The 20,655-nt window shown below is 38.4% G+C and overlaps 1 protein-coding gene and 1 pseudogene across 3 annotated transcripts; one reads left to right on the top strand and one right to left on the bottom strand.

Moving 5' to 3' along the window:
* Window positions 467-4,969, bottom strand: LOC109224357 (annotated as a pseudogene).
* LOC109223732 (nucleobase-ascorbate transporter 6-like) lies at window positions 12,094-20,289 on the top strand. Of its 3 annotated transcripts, none has more exons than XM_019388147.1 (15): window positions 12,094-12,223; window positions 12,716-12,971; window positions 13,541-13,638; window positions 13,751-13,924; window positions 14,287-14,387; window positions 14,723-14,798; window positions 14,924-14,983; window positions 15,085-15,269; window positions 17,236-17,332; window positions 17,674-17,760; window positions 18,865-18,923; window positions 19,009-19,100; window positions 19,220-19,297; window positions 19,386-19,546; window positions 19,657-19,875. In XM_019388147.1, exons 2-15 carry the CDS (start codon window positions 12,881-12,883, stop codon window positions 19,873-19,875), a joined length of 1,578 nt encoding a protein of 525 aa, XP_019243692.1. In that variant the 5' UTR covers window positions 12,094-12,223; window positions 12,716-12,880. The 3 variants fall into 3 exon arrangements, with proteins under 3 accessions (XP_019243692.1, XP_019243693.1, XP_019243691.1); XM_019388148.1 differs by lacking the exon at window positions 12,094-12,223 and adding an exon at window positions 12,299-12,399; XM_019388146.1 differs by lacking the exon at window positions 12,094-12,223 and adding an exon at window positions 12,426-12,622 and having other exon boundaries at window positions 19,657-20,289.

Below are 20,655 nucleotides of genomic sequence, written 5' to 3'. Positions count from 1 at the left end.
AGAAATTTGCGCGCCCAGATGCGCGCTCACATGCGCGACCGTGCTAATAGCGCGTTCAGAAGCGCGCCCAGGTGCGCGGCCCAGGCAGAACCTGTGCAAATTAGCACGCCCAGATGTGCGGCCAATAGCGCGGGCGCGCACCTGGGTGGAATTTTTCCTCAATTTTTCACCTGTCCTTACCTCGTTTGATGGCCTTAGCACTTACCCATTGTCACCTGCATTGGTTAGCACTTCCTAAAACACAAAATTATCAACTACTACTATCGTTGGGTTTCCTCCCAACCAGCGCCTTATTTAACGTCGTGGCACGACGTTTACAATAATTCAATGGGTTGCCTCCCATCCAGCGCCTGATTTAACGTCGCGGCACGATGCAGAGTCTTGCTTACTCCTCAGCGAGTACAACCTTGGTCTTTTTACGATTAATCATTCCTCCCCAATAATGCTTGACTCTATGACCATTCACTCAGAATTTCCTCTCACTATTTAAAGCTCGCAGCTCGATTGCACCATAAGGAGTGATTCTCACCACCTCAAAAGGACCTGACCATCTCGACTTTAGCTTCCCAGGGAACAGTCGTAGTCTATAATTGAATAACAATACCTGTTGGCCTGGCTCAAATTGACGTGGCTTGATATGCTTGTCATGCCATCGTTTTGTCTTTTCTTTATATAGCTTGGCATTTTCATAAGAGTACAGCCTGAACTCTTCTAACTCATTCAACTACATAAGTCTTTTCTCACCTGTGGCTTCAAGGTCCATGTTCAGCTTCTTAATGGCCCAGTATGCTTTGTGTTCAAGCTCAACGGGCAGGTGGCATGCCTTCCCATAAACCAGCTTGTAAGGGGACACTCCAATTGGCGTTTTATATGCAGTCCTATACGCCCATAGGGCATCATCCAACTTTGCAGCCAATCCTTCCTATTCACACTCACCGTCTTCTCTAATATTTCCTTGATTTCTCTGTTTGACACCTCAGCTTGCCCACTTGTCTGCGGATGATGTGCTGTAGCAACTCTGTGGCGAACTCCATATTTAGCAAGAAGGTTGTTCAACAATCGATTGCAAAAATGAGTCCCTTCATCACTGATTAAGGCCCGTGGCGTCCCGAATCTCGAGAATATGTTCTTTTTCACAAAAGCAGCTACCACCATGGCATCATTTGTGGGCAAAGCAATTGCCTCCACCCATTTTGACACGTAGTCAACGGCTAGCAAAATGTATTTGTTTCCTCTAGACGGTGGAAATGGCCCCATAAAATCTATTCCCCACACATCAAAAAGCTCAACTTCTAGAATATTATTTAAGGGCATCTCATGCTTCCTTGTGATTGTTCCTGTCCTCTGACATTGGTCATACTTCTTAACGAATGCATGGGCATCCTTGAATAAGGTTGGCCAAAAGAGACCGGATTGTAACACCTTTGCAGCTGTTCTATCTCCTCCATGATGGCCCCTATAAGGTGATGCGTGACAATCATACAACACTAATTCCACCTCTTTTTCAGGAATGCATCTCCTCATCAACTGATCAGCACATTGCTTGAACAAGTAGGGCTCATCCCAGTAGTAGAAGTTCACATCATGTAAGAATCGCTTTCTAGCTTCAGATTGGATTTCAGGAGGGAGTACTCCACTCACAAGATAATTCACATAGTCTGCATACCATGGGGGAGGGTCTTGGGTTATAGCAAAAAGTTGCTCATCAGGAAACACCTCTTTAATTTGGCCACCCTCCTCCACGTGATCGTAATTTTCCAACCTTGATAGATGGTCAGCTACTTGGTTCTCTGTCCCCTTTCGATCTCGTATTTCTACATCAAATTCCTGCAGCAACCCAAAACCCAGCGCATCAAACGAGCTTTGGATTCCTTTTTTGTAAACAAATACTTGATTGCTGCACGATCCGTATGGACTATGACTTTCGTTCCCACCAAGTATGCCCGGAATTTCTCAAAGGCCCACACAACGGCTAACAACTCCTTCTCAGTGGTGGTGTAATTCAGCTGTGCATCATCAAGAGTCTTACTCGCATAGTAGATGGAATAAAACATCTTGTCCTTCCTCTGGCCTAGCACTGCCCCGATAGCAAGGTCACTCGCATCACACATAAGTTCAAATGGTAGAAACCAATAAGGTGCCACAATAATGGGGGCAGTCACCAACTTCTTTTTAAGTTCCTCAAATGCGTTGAGGCAAGCATCATCAAAATTGAAAGTGACATCTTTTTCAAGCAGCCTGCACAAAGGAGTAGCAATTTTTGAAAATCATTAATAAAGCGCCGATAGAAACCCGCATGTCCCAAGAAACTCCGGACACCCTTCACTGAGATAGGTGGAGGTAATTTTGCAACCGCCTCCACCTTCGCCTTATCAACTTCAATGCCGCTCCTAGATACTCTGTGACCCAGCACGATGCCTTCTTGTACCATAAAATGGCACTTTGCTCAATTTAATACCAGATTTGTTTCTTCACAACGGGCCAGCACCTTGCTTTCCTCAAGCAATCATCATAAGAAGACCCAAAAACTGAAAAATCATCCATAAACACTTCCACGAATTTATCCACCATGTCGGTGAAAATAGCCATCATGCATCTCTGGAATGTGGCTGGTGCATTACAAAGACCAAATGGCATTCGCTTGAAGGCAAAAGTGCCATAAGGACAAGTAAAAGTAGTCTTCTCCTGATCCTCTGGGCATATGACAATCTGATTGTATCCTGGATAACCATCAAGGAAGCAGTAATATTCATGCCCGGCTAACCTGTCTAGCATTTGGTCGATGAATGGGAGTGGGAAGTGATCCTTGCGAGTTGCCTTATTGAGCCTTCTATAATCAATGCAGACTCTCCAGCCCGTAACAGTGCGAGTGGGGATTAGCTCATTCTTCTCGTTCTCAACTACAGTCATTCCTCCCTTTTTGGGCACACATTGAACCGGGCTTACCCAGTTGCTATCAGAAATAGGAAAAATGATACTTGCATCGAGCAACTTGATTACTTCCTTTTTCACCACCTCTTTCATAATGGGATTTAATCTCCTTTGCTGCTCTACACTGGGGCGGTGTCCGTCCTCTAGAAAGATTTTATGCATGCAAAACGATGGACTAATACCCTTGATGTCAGCAATAGTCCACCCAATGGCCCTTTTATGCTCGCGGAGGACCCTGAGCAATTTTTCTTCTTGAGTGCTGGTCAAGCTGGATGAAATAATCACGGGCAGTGTCTCTGAGTTCCCCAAATAAGCATAGCGCAGATGCGTTGGAAGTGGCTTGAGTTCTAGCTTCGGAGCTTCTTCAATAGATGGCCTGGGGAGGGTCTGAGTGACAGGCCTGTCCAACTCTTCAAATTTTCTAAAATCCCATGTACATAACTGCACGACATGTCCAGCACTTGCTCAATTTCTCCCATCCTTTCATCTTCACTATTTTCTACGTCCCCAATCAATACTCGTTCAACAGGATCTGCAGGGCTCATATAGGGTACTAACGATGTGGCATCACCTTCCACCACAGAGATCATGGATAGCTCTTCATAATGGGCTGGTAACTCGAGTGCTCTATAAACATTGAAGACCTCCACTCGGTCACCCACTCTCATCATCATCTTTCCTTCACAAACATCAATAATAACTTGGCCCGTGGCTAAGAATGGACGCCCCAAAATAAATGGGACTTCCTGATCAGGCTCGTAATCCAGGATGATGAAATCAGCTGGGAATATGAAAGACCCTACTTGAACTAGCACATCTTCAATCACTCCCTCAGGATGAGCAAGGGAGCGGTCAGCTAACTGTAAAATAACTATTGTTGGGCGTGGTTCACCCAACCCCAACTATCTGAATATAGATAGCGGCATCAAATTGATGCTTGCTCCAAGGTCACATAGAGCTCGCCCAACAACATGTTTACCAATCGTGATTTGGATAGTGAAACTACCTGGATCCTTCAATTTCTGAGGTAACTTGCCTTGAATTCTGGAACTGCACTCCTCAGTGAGTGCCACAGTCTTGAACTCGGTCAGCCTCCTTTTATTCGCCACAATGTCCTTGATGTACTTTGCATATTTGGGTACTTCTTGTAAGATGTCAACCAATGAAATATTAATATGCACCTGCTTCAAGATATCAAGAAACTTTTTATATGCGGCATTATCTCGTAATTTCTGCGTTTTTGCGGGAATGGAGGTGGTGGCCTTGCAACCAATTGTGGGGATTGCTCATCCACCGCCTCTCCAGCTGGCTTCTCTGGCTCCTTGGCTTTCTCTGATGTTGATTCTACAGTGGCTGGCCTCTCATTAAAAGTCACATGTTTCCCTTTTTTAGATAGAACTTCCTCGAGTTGTCTCCCATTCCTCAACGACACGGCATTAAGGGCCGCCCTAGGATTGGCTTCAGTGTCACTTGGAAGAGCTCCAGCTGGTCTAGTGTTTTGAGCACTAGCAAGCTGTCCCATTTGACGCTCCAAATTTCTCACTGTTGTGGCGAGGGCTTGCTGTTCAGCCATCACTTTCTGAGAGAGAGCTTGCTGTTCAGCCATCACTTTTTTTAACATGTCTTCAAGGTGACTTGTAGGACTCGCTTGTTGTTCAACCTGAGGTGGTATATATTGCTGTTGAGGTGCTTGAGGCCTGTATTGATTGTGAGTGCCCTGGTTTCCACCCCAAGAGAAGTTTGGGTGGTTTCTCCAGTTGGGATTGTAAGTGTTCCTATATTGGTTTGTTTGGCCCCTATTTGAATTACCCACAAAGCAGACAGACTCTGGGTTTGCGGGGCATATGTCGCTCGTGTGCCCCTCTCCACATATTTCACAAAAAGCTTGAACCTGTTGTACCGGTTGTATTTGTTGCTTGTTGATACTCAAGTTCATCTGGTTGACTTGATTGGCCAGTGTAGCAATCTGCGCTGATAATGCTGAGACGACATCTAACTCAAGAACCCCAGCAGACTTTTGCACTGTGTGTCTGCCCATCTCTCCTTACCAATCCGGATTGCTCTTAGAGAATTTGTTCAATAATGCATATATATCGTCAAAGCTTTTCTCCAACACTTGACCCCCAGCTGCAGCATCTACCACGATCTTTGTTTCAGAATGTAGTCCTTCTATGAAAGTGTGAGCTAACACTTCATTCGTCTGATTGTGATGAGGACAGTCTCTGAGTAGCCCCTTGAACCTTTCCCAAGCTGAGTATAAAGATTCTCCTGCTTTCTGTTTGAAGGCCACTATTTCACTTCTGATCTTTGCGGTTTTGCCTGAAGGAAAGAAGCTTGCCAGAAATTTTCTTGCCAAATCATTCCATGATGTAATGGAGTTAGCTGGTTCTGCCTTTAGCCATCGCTTAGCCTCACCCAACAGAGAGAATGGAAAAAGTGTGAGACTCACATAATCTGGAGTGACCCCGTTAGTGATATAAGTATCACTAATCTCCAAGAACTTCAGAATATGCTGCTGCGGATCCTCATGTGGAAGACCCATAAATTGCCTATTTGCATAAAGCAGCTGGATCATGCTCTGTTTCAGCTCAAAGTGCCCAGTGATCCTGGGCTTCACTATACTGAAGGTGACATTAGCAATGCTGGACATTGCCACCTCCTGAACAGCCATGGGTTGCTCCTCTGCCATGTCCATAGGAAATTGAACAAGTGCCTGAATATTATTCGTGTCCCTTGCTTCCCTCAATCTCCTGTGAATTGTTCTCTCAGGTTCAGGATCAAAGCCTTGAAGTCGATCTTGGCTTCTGACCCTACGCATTCAATCAAAATTACTGAGATCTGAGCAACAATCAAGTAACGTTAGACTAGACAAAATAAGCAATTAAAGAAAAAACTAGCAAGTAGCTAATATTCAAGTCCCCGGCAACGGCGCCAAAAACTTGTTGCTTCCAAACGCACACGCAAGTATACGTGGTCGACAAGTAATATAATGATAAGTTGAGTGTCGAACCCACAGAGACTTGTGTAAACTACTCACGTAATTACTAAAATTGTTATTCAATCCAGCTAAAATCAAAGTCCAATAATGTGATTATATTATACTATGATTCTAAGTAATAACTAAATTATCAAGTAACGAATTGATTGTTGTGTATTCAGTAGAGATAAGTATTCCAGGGTTGTGATCGATTCACCATTCGTATTGTGTTCTAATTAACTCTCCCTTTCATATAATTCATTCATGGTTGCTAATTAATCGATAAATGCTCTCATAGCCTTCTCCCGAAGTACTACTCACCTATTCTCAATAGATTAACGCCTATATTCCTATGAAATCAATCTATTAAGAACGCATTAAGATTATGATATTTAATTAAGCACGGCGGCTAGGTATATTCCTATCCTAACCACAAATCCGCTCCCCCTAAGGGTTAAGATCATGCTCTCTTCAATTCTTCTCTAATCTAAACATGGCTTTCCCAAGCATAGCATAGATAGTAAATAGAACCTAACTGTTGGCCAGACAATTAAGCAATTAAACACAGAATTGAAGAAACAACCATATATTGGTGAATTATAATCAAGGTCAAGCTAATATCAAACAACAATATTCATGGCTAAATCACAACCCGAGAACAATGGGTGTTTAGCCACTCATACTTGTGTTCATGACAATAAGGTTCAATTTCATCACAATTAGCAAAAACCAAGGGAAGAAAAGAAGAACTTGATGATCAAAATCTCTGCCTTGCCTCTTGCCTCTCTATTCCTTCACTAGACTATGAAAACCTTGCTAGCTTATCCTTGGGCGAGCTTGACTTTATATAGGTTAAGTGGGATTTCCTCCAGATTTCCAATTATACCACTGACAAACACTTTCTGGAACTTGGACTAGCGCGGTCGCGCACCTGGGCGCGCATCTGACTGCGCTAGTTGGACAACGTACTGTTTTGAACGCGGTAAAATTAGCGCGGGCGCGCATTTGGGCGCGCTAGCCCAGCACTTTGTTTCCTCACTTCTTTTTTTCTCGTCTTCAAGTGTACTCATCTCCGAAGGGTCTTTCTTGCTCCAAAATAGTTCCAATCACAACTTTAAGGCATCACGTAGGCTCCTCATCCTGCAATGTATACAATTCACAATTAGAGCCTATTTTTCATCAATTAACCATATTATGACATTCGAATTTAACTAAGCGGGAGCATAAACAATCGCCAAATTACCTAGATTTAGCCTATTATCAGTCACTCAGTACCGAGGAAGGCCAATCCGGCCCCACGGAGAAGATCCATCTCCAGGTATATAAATGCTTCGAACAAGATCCATGTCCAGGGAAGATCCATCCCTCAATATAATCAACTGCTCTCACTGGGGGTGTGTACAGACTCCGGAGGGGCTCCTTCAGCCCAAGCGCTATCACAAGCCAAATCCAGGCATAAATCAATATAACATGCTGCGACGTGCAGCCCGATCACATAACTGTCACTAATAATCACTCGGCCTTACTTAGTCATCAATCTCTCTGGTCTCACCCACGAACTCACAATATCATGAAGACTTACCCGGAACAATGATATGATGTGCCAATGAATAATAACCGAGACTGAGATATGATATAAATGCATGAATATGACTGAGTACGAAATATCAATGAAAACCAGCGGGATGACAGCAAGAAATGACAACTATGGGTCCCCAACAGTATCGGCATAAAGCCTAAACATGATATCTAGCATGATTAACAGCTCAATTACTTTATCACATGGTGAAAACACATATATCAACAAGATAAGGCCACTATACAGTGCCATGGAGAACAATAGAGTCAATATTCACAGGGTGCACGCCCACACGCCCGTCACCTAGCATGTGCTTCACCTTAACACCAATCACATAAAACGTAATTCGGGGTTTCATACCCTCATCACTAAGTCTAGAAGAGTTACTTACTTCGACAAGCCAATTCCAATACCGAGCAAGCCAAGCGATTAGTCATACTAGGTATTTTTGTATAGAAATTAATATTTTTTTTAATGGTCGTGCCAAAAGTAAATTGGTCACTTATTGTGGATCGGAGGGAGTATATATTTTTTGCCAGCTATTCTGCCTCGTTTCTTGTGCCAAACGATCTCGAAACTCACTTTTATGCCTCTAATGGATTCCTTATGAAATTTTAGTCAAGTTAGGCTTTTGAATCACTCCATTTGACCTTATAACGAAGGAGATATGTTGGTTTCAATATTTGCAAATAGTGCAGATTTTTAAATACGAATTCAGTGGTAATTCCGTAATTAATCTGAAAAATCTGGCAACCCAATTCTTAGTAAAATGACCATAAATTCATCAAACGATGTCCAAATGCGATGATTCTTTTTGCTATGACTCCGTAATTACGTTACAGATCTAATTTTTCAATTAAAACATAAATCGGAGATCATTTGCTTAATGTGATACCATTTATACTTGAAGAAACGAGCGCAACGCAGCTCAAACCTATCTGAAACTCACCCGAGCCCCTCGGGACCCCGTACAAATATACCAACAAGTCCCATAACATGACACGGACCAACTCAAGGCATCAAATCATGCATAACAACATTGAAGCGACGAAACGCGCCTCAAATCAAACTTAATGAACTTTCGAACTTTCGACTTCCAAAAACTCGCGCCGAAACATATCAAATCAACTCGGAATGAATTCAATTTTTGCACACAAGTATTAATACATCATACGGAGCTACTCGTGGCCCCAAACTACCGAGCAAAATGCAAATGCTCAAAACGACCAGTCGGGACAAACGCATTTAATTAATTGATCGGATTACATGTCAACGAGAAGTATTTAATGAGATTATAGTAAAAAACATATATGAGTTTGAACTAGTTCTTGCACGATATTTTAGTTCATTGGTCAATTATGTGATCGCGTTCAAGACAAGTAGCTTATTGGATAATTATGACCTTATTGTAAAACGTTTTACCCCTATCATTAGGTCAAATTATGTTATGATAGTGTTATTATCTTGAACAAGCTAGTAATATGATATTGCAACGTCAGTTGATATATTTCCGTCATCCAAAAGGAAAATTAATAAATTAATTACGAACTGGTTTATAAGAAGTCTATACTTTTATATAGTTACATTAAATGTTCTATATATATCTAGAATAAAGCCCTTTTTATCTTGGAAAAGCATGCACTTGCCCAATGATTTATTAGCTCAAGTGACAAACAGAACTAATCTAAATAACAGGAGTTTATAACTTGCCTGAATTGTAAATGTTAGGTTTGAGGATAGATGTGTTAAAGATACAATAACAGCTTGTTTGGATGGTTGTTACTTATTGTATTGTTTCGTATTGTTATTTAAATATAATATTTGTATTGATTGTTGCTTAAATTTTATTGTATTGTATCGTTAAATTCGCTATTACGTAACGATGAAAAGTGCTACTTTATGGAACGGCGTATTTGGTGTGGTGACGTCGTTACTTTGGTTTTTTCTCTCATCTTGCCATTCCTTATTAATAAATATATTTTATCCTTTACCTATATTAGTAAGTAAATATATTTTATCCATTACCCTACTTTTTTAAATAAATATTTTACTTTATATCTTTTTTTTAGTAATATTGCAAGTTTATTCTTTATATTATTGGTGCGTGGCATCATAAAACGATAGCAAACGATACAATCTATCCAAACATTGTATTTATCAAATAATACAGTACAATATATTAATACAACACAATACATACAATATATTATGAAATGACATGTAACAATAATCCAAATAAGCCGTATAAGAATCGAAAGGTATATACCAAGCCTGTGATACAAGTAAAAGCTGCATATTCAAAATTGAATATCATCAAGAAACCCAAGTCCATATTTTACACTCGAAGCTTAGAAGTGATTTGGGTAAAATGAATTAGATTAGTCATTGAAATTTACAAAACCTCCATTTTTTCGTTGAGACAGCAATACAATCATTTGTAACTTTAGGTTTAAGGTTCTTGAAATTAACACCTTGGGCTTATTACCCTAATCACTTATTCGAAAAAGCAATAGAAAAAGCTCCTTTTAATTTTACTGTTATAACGAATTATTCTCAATTCCGCCGAAAGATCCACCTTCTTCTTTTCACCTTTTTCACAAATTCGCTTTTCAACCATTGAAGAGAACAACCAAAAATAAGAAGTGACTTTTAATATACCACTACAGTAAAAGTAATTTTAAAAAAAAACAAATGGAATATCCTAAAAACGAAAAATAAACCCATCAAAGTATGTGGTGCAGCATAAGGCTGCTCTTCCCTTAACTAGAGGTATCATGTTCGAGCCCTGAATATGAAAAAAAACCTTGATAGGGAGCGCTTCTCCCCTAAATCCAAATATAATCGGGCTTCAATATGGGTACTAGACACCAGATGGAAGACCAAAAAGAAAAAATGAGAAAAAAAAAAACAAAGTGGAACTTTTTTTTCATTCAACAACTAATGAACTAAACACTAGAAAATAATTATAGCATGAAAAGCACTTATTCAAGAAAATATTTTATTTATAAAAAATTAACTTCTTTTATATCAAGCACACTTAATATAAATTGTATACGACTAATATCTAACAACTCATATGGAACATTTTTAGGACCCGTTGGTTATAGATTTCGTCAAAAAAAATTTGGGTTTTATTTGGCAAACACATATTTGGCCAGAGATTTTGCCGATATTTTGGTAAAATTTCAAATCGTATATCCCAAAACCAGCTCAATAGCTGGTTTTGGGCCAAAATATTTACAAACACTAATAATATACATGTTTTTCCAAAATAAATTTGAAAAATATATTCTGAAAACATATATCCAAACACATTTTTATTTTCAAACCAAACTTAATTCAAATTAGATTTTTCGAAATAAATTTAAAAATGTATAGTCAAACGCTAGCTTAAAATTTTCTAATGCTTTGAAGATTACATGTCACGTGATTTTAACCTCTTCAGCTATCATCCAATTTTTGCCGACTGCAACGGGCAGCTACATTATTCTTGTTCTGACTTCTGAGGAGCTGAGACTACTTTTTCTTTTACTCTTTAAGTCATAAGGATAATAGTGAATACTATTAACTGCACCAAAGCAATAATGATAAATTATTGTACCAAAGCCCTAATGATAAATGCTAAATACAGACTCTTAGAAAATATATATATATATATATATATATATATATTAATTTAATCTTAATTAATTATTACCTTGACACATTGAAATATGTAATAAGGCAAATTTTGGAAAAATAAAATTAATTCCTTCTTGATTATGTAAATGTATACTTATTTTGGACTAAAATAAAAAGGTAAAATGGTCACTTATTGTGGATCGAAGGGATATTGTATCTAGTATTTAACCAACTACTTAGCGTAAATTTAAATTAGTTGAACAAGTAAATATCAAACATTTAACTTAAAAAAGATAGTGCCAAACTAACAAGTAGGAAGAAGTAGTTGGATAGTCAAAATCTAAACGTAAATTTGGTACATATAATAAATAAGTCGAAAACTATAGCATTATAATCTTTCATATCATATTGTCATCACAAAACAAGAACTAATAGTAGGATTTTTATACTTATTTTCTTTTGGGAGGGACTAAGGTGGAAATTTCCTCAAGTATCAACAAAATTCGAATAGGGGATCTGATGCAAATTGGAACCAAATAATAGGGAGAATGTATCGGTGTCATTTGTTTCCTTTCCAATTTGTCACTTCTTTTTGTGCACCCCAATATTCGTCTATTCTTTTTCTGGATTAGATGGTACAAATTCCTCAATCATATTAGTCAAAATTCAATTATTCTTTAAAAAATTTAGTTTGCTGAACTTGATTCTGTAGTATTTTCAAGGACAAATCCGTCATTTAAAAAAAGAACTGAAACAATGCAAGACATTAATAAGATATATTAATAGAAGTTGTTTTGTATATACTTTTTTACTAACAGACGATAAAAATAATTTAACCAGAAAACTAGGTGCATTCCCCTTTAAAATATGGATGACAACAATAGGAGAAAAATAGTAAATTAACCGACAGAGAGGGTGGGCACAAAAATTCCCTGGTCATAAATTAATAAATGGTGTATTTTACTACTACTTTCTTATTTGAGGTGTCAATCCCTGGTAGCGAATGTGTGTTGACTCAATTCGGAAAGACCAATAAACAAATGTGTGCCTGATCGAGAGATTCTTCGAATTTTTTTAATTCTTACACCTCTTTTTGAAACAGAAAGAGAGAGAAGGTCAATTTTCACTTTTCAGTCTATTTTTATCTTTACATTTTTGCTTTCAGTCTCCAGATGTTGGTAGTTCTTGTTTCTCTTTTTCTCTCCGTATAAGTTATAACCTCTGTTTTCCCCCCTTGAAAATGATAAATGAAAGTAGGGTCTGTGATTTTATCGACGTTAATGCATCATAGGTAGTTTTTTTCTTAGAGTGTCAAAACACTGTGTTACAGTTTTCATTTCATTTGCATTTCTCTTTTTATTTAATAGTGAGATATAGTAGTAAAAGTGAGTGGATTTGTGGGAACATATATACATGTGGGTTGTTGTTCCAATCTTGTCAAGCTTGCGTGGTTTCATAATTGAGCTTTTTGGGTACTCTAAAAATTAAATCTTTTTTGCAATCTTGCTTTCTAGGTACTCAAAACAAAAAGCTTGAGTCCTTTTTCTTTTGCTTACCTTTTTATTGATTTCTGAAAACTGAGAGATTTATTATGTGTCATTGTGCAGATTTGGGATTTTGCACCGCTTTTAGTCTCTCTACTCTCTAGACACTTCACCGAATAGTGTGCTGTCCTCATTTTGAAAGAGAGAGAGAGAGAGAGAAAGAGAGAGAGAGAGAGAGAGAGAGAGAGAGAGAGAGAGAGAGAGAGAGAGAGAGAGAGAGAGAGAGAGATGGCAGGAAAGTCAGATGAACCAGCACCACATCCACCAAAAGATCAGCTTCCTAATGTTTCTTACTGCATTACTAGTCCTCCTCCTTGGCGTAAGTGTTTAATTCTCTGAATTCTTTGTTTTAGCATTGTAGCATAATCTTATCCATTCTTGCTTGATTTTCCTGAACTCTGTTTTCTGTTCCACAGGCTTTGAATTGCTTCTTTATGTAATGTTTGTTGCTATTTTGAGAATTTGAGCAGAGCACACATTAATTGCTTTAGTTTCACCTTTTCTATATTTTCTCAAATTCTAGTTGTTAAAGCATATGACTTTCTTTTTTCATTTAGCCTCATAACATATTTAACTGTAATTAGTGGCATTTCTTTATATTCCATATTTCTGAAAGTTACCTTTTTGAGGTTTAGGGTGATTAGTATGCTTTATTCTATCCAGTTCTGGTCACACATGAAATATCCCACTGACTTAGTAATAAAACTATTGTCTTGTTGACTGTCATTGGAGTAATGTCTACTCTGTAAAGTAATTGCTTCATTTCTTGTTGCTGATCTTGAACAAAAATGTCGGCGAACACTTCTCTATATCTTTTATTTTGTTGCTGATTATTTTCCGAAATGCGGATTGTCGACTATGCTGATTTTGTCTTATTGTTTAATGCAGCTGAGGCTATCCTTCTTGGATTTCAGCATTATCTGGTTATGCTCGGTACCACAGTTATCATTCCTACGGCTCTAGTTCCCCAAATGGGAGGAGGAAATGTGAGGCCTTTTGACAGCGGAAAGCTGTTATACTGCTTAAAATGAATTGTTTTATTTCGACTTAAAAAGTAGTGTGACAATATTAAACAAAAGATTATCTGCCCTTTCGCAGGAGGAGAAAGCGAAAGTTATTCAGACATTGCTATTTGTTGCTGGGCTGAACACCTTGTTGCAATCTTACTTTGGAACTAGACTACCAGCTGTGATTGGAGCGTCTTATACCTTTGTTGCACCTACAATTTCAATTATCCTTTCGGGACGATGGGAAGACCCAGACCCTGTTTCGGTTAGTGTCTTCAGATGTTAATTTTGTCCTTTGTTGTTTGGATCATGTGTTATAGTCAATTGAAAAGAAAATTAGAGAAATTGGTTTTGTGATGAAGTTTTCTTGTAGGTATAACAGTCAGATAATGGAATGACAGTTTAATTGTTCTTATGTTCTTTATATTATAACTTGAGTGCCAAAGACATTAATGCACAAAATCTTAGCTGATTTGGAAACTAATAATCATTTTCCTCAAAATAACTCTTACCAGTTCATATTTTTTAAATCTGTGTACAAGATGTTTAGGCATAACTTAAACTCATCCCCTGCATCTTGGTGATATCCCGTCCTAATATTTTATTACATTTTCTATTTTTCATTAGAGATTCAAGAAGATAATGCGGGCCACCCAAGGTGCACTTATCGTTGCTTCAACACTTCAGATTGTCCTGGGCTTCAGTGGTCTTTGGCGCAATGTTGTAAGGTTTGTCAGCCTCACAAGATTTGTTTGTGTGCCATTTAGTGTCGACTATGACTGGTTGATGTTATTCCCTATGTAAAGACTTCTGATCTAGTTCCTATTATGTCAATTTGTGACTGCCTAATGTTATTCCCTATTCTAGACTTATGATCTAGTTCCTACATCTTAATAAAGCACTCTTTTTTACACCTGTTATTGTCTTTTTTGGAATTGAAGATCAAGTAATGATCAATGGGTCAGCTTTAGTGGTTCACTGCACCACGTCATTGTGTCATCATTTTGTGTTATTTCAGTGAAAACTAGCTCTGATTGGTGTTCTATTTCTGTCGATTATTTAGGTTTTTAAGCCCGCTTTCAGCTGTTCCTTTAGTTTCTCTTGTCGGCTTCGGGCTCTACGAATTTGGTTTTCCTGGGGTAAGTATTGATGAAGATTTCCTTCTCCAAAAGTATTGATGTAGATGAGCCTTTTTTCCTTTTATGTGTCTACTTGCTTGTTGCTATATAATGGCTGAAATGTTGACCGTATCTTCTATGTTTAGGTTGCCAAATGTGTTGAAATTGGGTTGCCGCAGCTGGTCCTTTTGGTCATTTTCTCTCAAGTGAGATGCTTTATCGAGAAATCATTTAACTATCACTTTATGCTGCTTGGAATTGTAGCATACCAAAATTACAGATTATTTGATTTTGGTGGTCATTGCAGTATTTGGCCCATCTGATACGCCCAGGAAAGAATATATTTGATCGTTTTGCTGTTCTTTTCACGGTGGCAATTGTATGGATATATGCCCACCTGCTAACAGTGGGTGGGGCTTATAATGGGACTCCACCAAAGACCCAAGCAAGCTGCAGAACTGATCGTGCTGGACTCATTGATGGTGCTCCATGGTGAGTTCTTTTTCTCTTCCTTACCCCTCATCGTTTTCTGCTATATTTACGGTCTGATCAGACCTCTGGAAATTCCATTGGGTTTCCTTTTGTGGGTCCAAAAGTAGGGTTGAAATGAAACTTTTTGATGAAGTTGAACTTTATAGTAGTAAGTAGCTCTCATGCTACTAATTTGCTAACGTAATTTGAAAAGTATTTTGTATGGAAATAAAGAATCTTACTAGTGACTATGGTGGTGGTGCAAGCTGAGTAGAATAAAAAGGAAGTAGAATGATTAGGTTTGGATATGTTAACTAGCCTACCTATGCCTAGAAGCGGGAGGTCAACCTGCTTGCAAATTTCCTGAGCTCAAGCTCTATCTTGATTGTCATACGAGCTTAGGACTTGATCAAACAACTCAAGAAATAGCTCAAAAAGTTGAGCTTGAACTTGAGCTTGAATGCGAAAACTGAACTCTCACTGGACCATCACAATTTCCAACTTTTTTTTTCTGTCGCAGCCTGAAAGTACATATATAGACCAGATAGGACGAAAGTTTAGTCACCTTTGTAGGATAATTAATAGCTTTCACCAAGTAGATTCAAATTTCAAGGGTTTTAGGGGCATTGGATCCCTCTTGCATGAGGAAGGCAATAATCAGATATATATCTTCCAATCAAACAAATGAAAACTTTGTCAATCTTTGTCTAAATCTATGCTGAATCTCAAATACTTAAATAGAAAATATCAAAATTTTCACATACAAAGAAGTTGAAATCTCATTGGCTTCATATTAAAGTTTTGACTGTTTGGGTTCGTGATGATTGATGGTGACTCCATATAGGTAAAAATTGGAATATGATTAATGGCTGGTGTTTGGGATGGTGAGTGACGGATAGTGTGGCAAAGGAAAGAAGCACAAGTATCTAAGTGTGCTTTTGCTAGGGTGTTATTTGAGTCGACCTGAGCCGAGGTTAGGTGAGCATAGCTTTTATAATAATCAAGCTCGAGAAGGATCTGAAACTTAGCTCATTTAATGCATAAATGAGCTTGCTATCTTTATTCACGAACAGATTGGATCATATACATCTCTACGTTGCGATACCGAGGGTAGTTTACGTGATGTATATGGCCACCACAAACTTCGGCATAATGACATTTCCATATTGATACATGAGATAACCTCATAATGAGCTTTTAACTCCAAGATTTTAATATACTTATAGACTCATGTATTGTCTTCTTGTTGCGTGATTTAAGGTTAATCACCTCATTAGATTCCATCAGCAGGAACTCTAAGAAGTTAAAATCTGCTGGTTCTTTTAATGATGGGGAAAGTGACACCCTTGCTATTTTGATTCAAATGGCAATAGAGGAATGATTAAGAGAAATAGGTTGAGGAATTTGTAAGATAAGCGTTTGCATGGGGTGAAATTTCGCACTTTTGTCTCCATCACCATATCAGTCGCAATTGAAATGTGCTTATGCCCTTTTATTGCTATTAATTTTTACCTTGAGCATAATTGGTAGATATCACATTTGAATTGCGATTTAGGAAATTATGTGCATGTAATAAGTGCCCCAATAAGCTTGTGATTGAGGCGTAGTTGTTATTTTTATACCATGTGCAAGTGAATAAGTAAGGATGGGTGTTTGAAGCCTTCCTACCCGATTTTCATTTTTAGGAGCAGATACATTGTCTTTTAAAGTCAGCTGTCAGTTTTTCATTGTTGTACTCATAAAAGCACAGAAAGTTTACTGTTTTCTCCACTTCCGTTCCTTCAATGATAGTATTATTCTGCAACACATCATGTGCTTTTTTTTGTGCCAAGCATTCTATTTGTTTGGCACCTTTTTCTTTTATGCGCCTTCTATAGTTTAGAATGTACTTGTCTATTCCATTTGGTGCCCTTCAAGTATTATCAAATCAAAGCAACTGATGATCTGTAATTGTTGCTCATATTCTCTCGCTGATCTTTGCCCGCAGGATCAGAGTTCCTTACCCCTTCCAATGGGGACCACCTTCATTTGACGCTGGTGAAGCATTTGCTATGATGATGGCTGCATTTGTTGCTCTTGTTGAGGTTAGTTTACCTGCCCGGCATAGAAATTTGTCAAAATTGTGAATGCTTTACACTATCTTATTAGAGGTTTTGCGTGTTAGACAATTTTGCTGACTGCTTAGAATAGGCGTAAATATTATGAGCCCCTAGTTGTTGAGGCAGATGTCTAAGAGTTGCTTTCCAACCTTCATCTGTGCTGTTTTTATGATTCCCTGCTCTATTTTCGCCCATTTTGCTCCCTTTGCAGTTCTGTTGTTTCTTTGTGCACTTCTTTTCATTGCTAATTTTATGGAGAAAAAGATACTTGGGCTAGACAAGCCTGGAACCGACTCCCTTCTGATGGTTGATTTTGTTTTCTTCAGTCCACTGGTGGTTTTATTGCAATAACGAGATATGCAAGTGCTACTCCTTTGCCACCATCCGTACTCAGCAGAGGTGTAGGTTGGCAGGTAAAAAGGCGTTTTCCTAGAATCATCTCTCCTGCTCCCTTTACTCCCCGTTCTTTAGCAAAATGGAACATGAATCGTCAATAATATCTCCCAATCACATGCACATGATCTTTTTTGGGATGATTTCTGCTCTTGCCAGTTTTACCTTTTGATTAAGCTTCAGGTTATCCACCAGTATTGTGATGCATCTATCACACCAAGTGAAATCTATTTCCTCTCGAATTCAGGTCTATAGAACAATTATTCTCTAATGCCAATTTTAGTAAAATTGGTTGCTGACCTGCAGATTTCAATCTACTCTAGATGTGATGTAAACAACAGATGTCATATCTAGCAGATATCGTTTTTTGGGCTAAAGATTGGAACACCTCAGAATTCATGCATGGCTATCTGATGACAATATTATCTTGCTTCCTCTTGTGGTTTCTTGGGCTTCTTCCTAGTTCCACTCCACACTAAAACCGCAACCTGAACTAATTACTAAGCTCCCTCTGTGTGTGTGGTTCCAGGAAGAGTTGGACGAAATTTGGTCTATTGTTGGCAGGCTTACTTTATTTTTTCATAGTTTGAACCCGTGACATCCAGGTCACATGGCGACAACCTCAGCATTGCGCCAAGTCTTTCTTTCTCCTCCACACTATCTAATCTTTTTTCATCTGCCTTGTGTTTACCCTAGAGCATTCTTTAATAATCTCAGAAGAAGACTTGGGAATCGGGTGTTACAAGCCCAAGTTATGCCAGTATTATCTAGTTCAAATATTATTGTTTCTTGTGCTTTCTCATTTTTCTGCAATCTATACTTTATACAGTCATGTTGTGAACCTATGCAAGACTCGAAACATGCTAGCTAACCCATTAGTTAAATTGGGAAGAGCAAGAGCTAGAGTGAGAGAAAGGAAACTGGATCTGGATAACTGAATGTTTGGACCATGAGAAAAGAAAAGAAAGCCTCTTTTTCTGAGATCATGTATTGGGAAAAGAAGAGCTCAATAAGATTCATGAGGATGAACTGTTTTCTTGGTCTTTCCGCATTGCTCTTTATTATTTTCAAGTTTCAGGTCTTGTTGCTGTTGTTAACTTAACAGTCTTTTGTTTGTATCTCAGGGAATTGGCATTTTACTGTCTGGGTTGTTTGGCACTGGGAATGGATCTTCTGTATCTATGTAAGTCCAAACAAAATCTTCTGCCGAGTGATAAACTCTTGTTATAATACTTGATTGAGATGTCCTTTCCTTTGCGTATATGCAGTGAGAATGCGGGCCTTTTAGCACTGACACGTGTTGGCAGCAGAAGAGTTGTTCAGATATCTGCAGGGTTTATGATTTTCTTCTCGATTCTCGGTAAATCACCTGCTTAAACATTCCCTTTGAGAAGGATCTTACTGATATATTTGATAATCGACTATGCCCCTCCCTTCTCTTTTTTCCTGTGATTCTCTTGACAACACCATCATCTTCAGGAAAATTTGGAGCAGTCTTTGCTTCTATACCAGCACCCATCGTAGGTGCTTTGTATTGCATTTTCTTCGCTTATGTAGGTAAGCATATGGAAGCAAGTTCAAACCAATAATCTCTGATATATATTATTGAAGAATAGTGAGTTCTGATGTTGTTTGTCATTTGCAGGCGTTGGAGGCTTAAGCTTCCTCCAGTTCTGCAATCTGAATAGTTTCCGCACCAAGTTTATATTAGGTTTCTCCATCTTTCTGGGTTTATCAGTGCCACAGTACTTCAATGAGTACACAGTTATTGCTGGTTATGGACCTGTTCACACGAGTGGACGCTGGGTATGGAAAATTGGGATTAGCTTCTGAATATCTTAATAATCTTCACTTATTTTCCTAGTCATGTATTACATCTTGCTGAAAAAACTTTATTGTGCTTTGTTATTGTTCAGTTCAATGACATGGTTAATGTGCCATTCTCATCGGAAGCATTTGTCGCGGGTATCCTGGCTTATTTCTTGGACAACACAATGCACAAAAAGGATAGTCAGGTAAGGAAAGACAGAGGCAAGCCGTGGTGGGACAAGTTTAAGTCTTTCAAAACCGACACGAGGAGTGAGGAATTCTATTCCCTTCCATTCAATCTCAATAAGTATTTCCCATCTGTGTGATTTTCGGGTCATATCATCACGAGTCTGGGTGTTCCTCCCACACCATTGAGAGCTTTATTGGGACAGCATTAGTGCTGCAACACCAATTTGCTTTCATATGTACCTGCAACATGCAAAAGGTAGTATAAATAGTCTGACCTCTCGGAAGATGCTTATAACATTTGTTAATTATTTTCTTTGTTGTAAAGTCATGGTTATATGTACTTGAGTAGTAATACTGTAATAGAATAAGCTTGCTGCTTTCAACTTATAATGGTGATTTCAGCAGCAGTAAGTAAGCCTCTCGGATATGGGATCAAGCAGACTTGTAATCGGTAATACTGATAACGATGATACCATAATAGTATCATAATATCATTTTCACCGGCAAAAGGAAAAATGAACACAGATTTATGTAGGTCAATGTTAAATTGATTGTAGTGTGTATCTGCTATTTTCGAAAGTAACGGGCTTTGTGGCCTGAAAAAATTGAAGGCGTTAGTAGCAGTCACCATTGAAACTTTTGATTTCACATTTAAAACTTAAAAGCAGTGCAGAAAGACATTTACTTCAAACCAGTGTGTGCATGGAGTATGGTTACGTTAATTAGCTGTAAAACGAGCACTTAATCGTGATATGGAGGAGAAGTATGTTTGCTTTTATAGTTTTTTTTTTCTTTTCTCGAAATGACTTGTCCTAATACTTGTAAGCTTGTTACTGAATTAGCATTATCACTATATTAGGATGTAGTAAAAAGGGTAAACGAACAAGTCCTTAATAAATTTTTATGACATCATGTGC

Source organism: Nicotiana attenuata, chromosome 3, assembly GCF_001879085.1.
Source record: "Nicotiana attenuata strain UT chromosome 3, NIATTr2, whole genome shotgun sequence".
Taxonomy (NCBI): Eukaryota; Viridiplantae; Streptophyta; class Magnoliopsida; order Solanales; family Solanaceae; genus Nicotiana; species Nicotiana attenuata.
Note: the sequence above shows the minus strand (reverse complement) of the source record. Positions and strands in the feature narration are given on the sequence as shown.

Coding starts and splice junctions, on each gene's coding strand:
- LOC109223732 (XM_019388146.1), top strand. CDS start 12,881: ATGGCAGGAAAGTCAGATGAACCAGCACCACATCCACCAAAAGATCAG. Junction 12,972..13,540: donor TACTAGTCCTCCTCCTTGGC/GTAAGTGTTTAA, acceptor TGTTTAATGCAG/CTGAGGCTATCCTTCTTGGA. Junction 15,270..17,235: donor CTCATTGATGGTGCTCCATG/GTGAGTTCTTTT, acceptor CTTTGCCCGCAG/GATCAGAGTTCCTTACCCCT.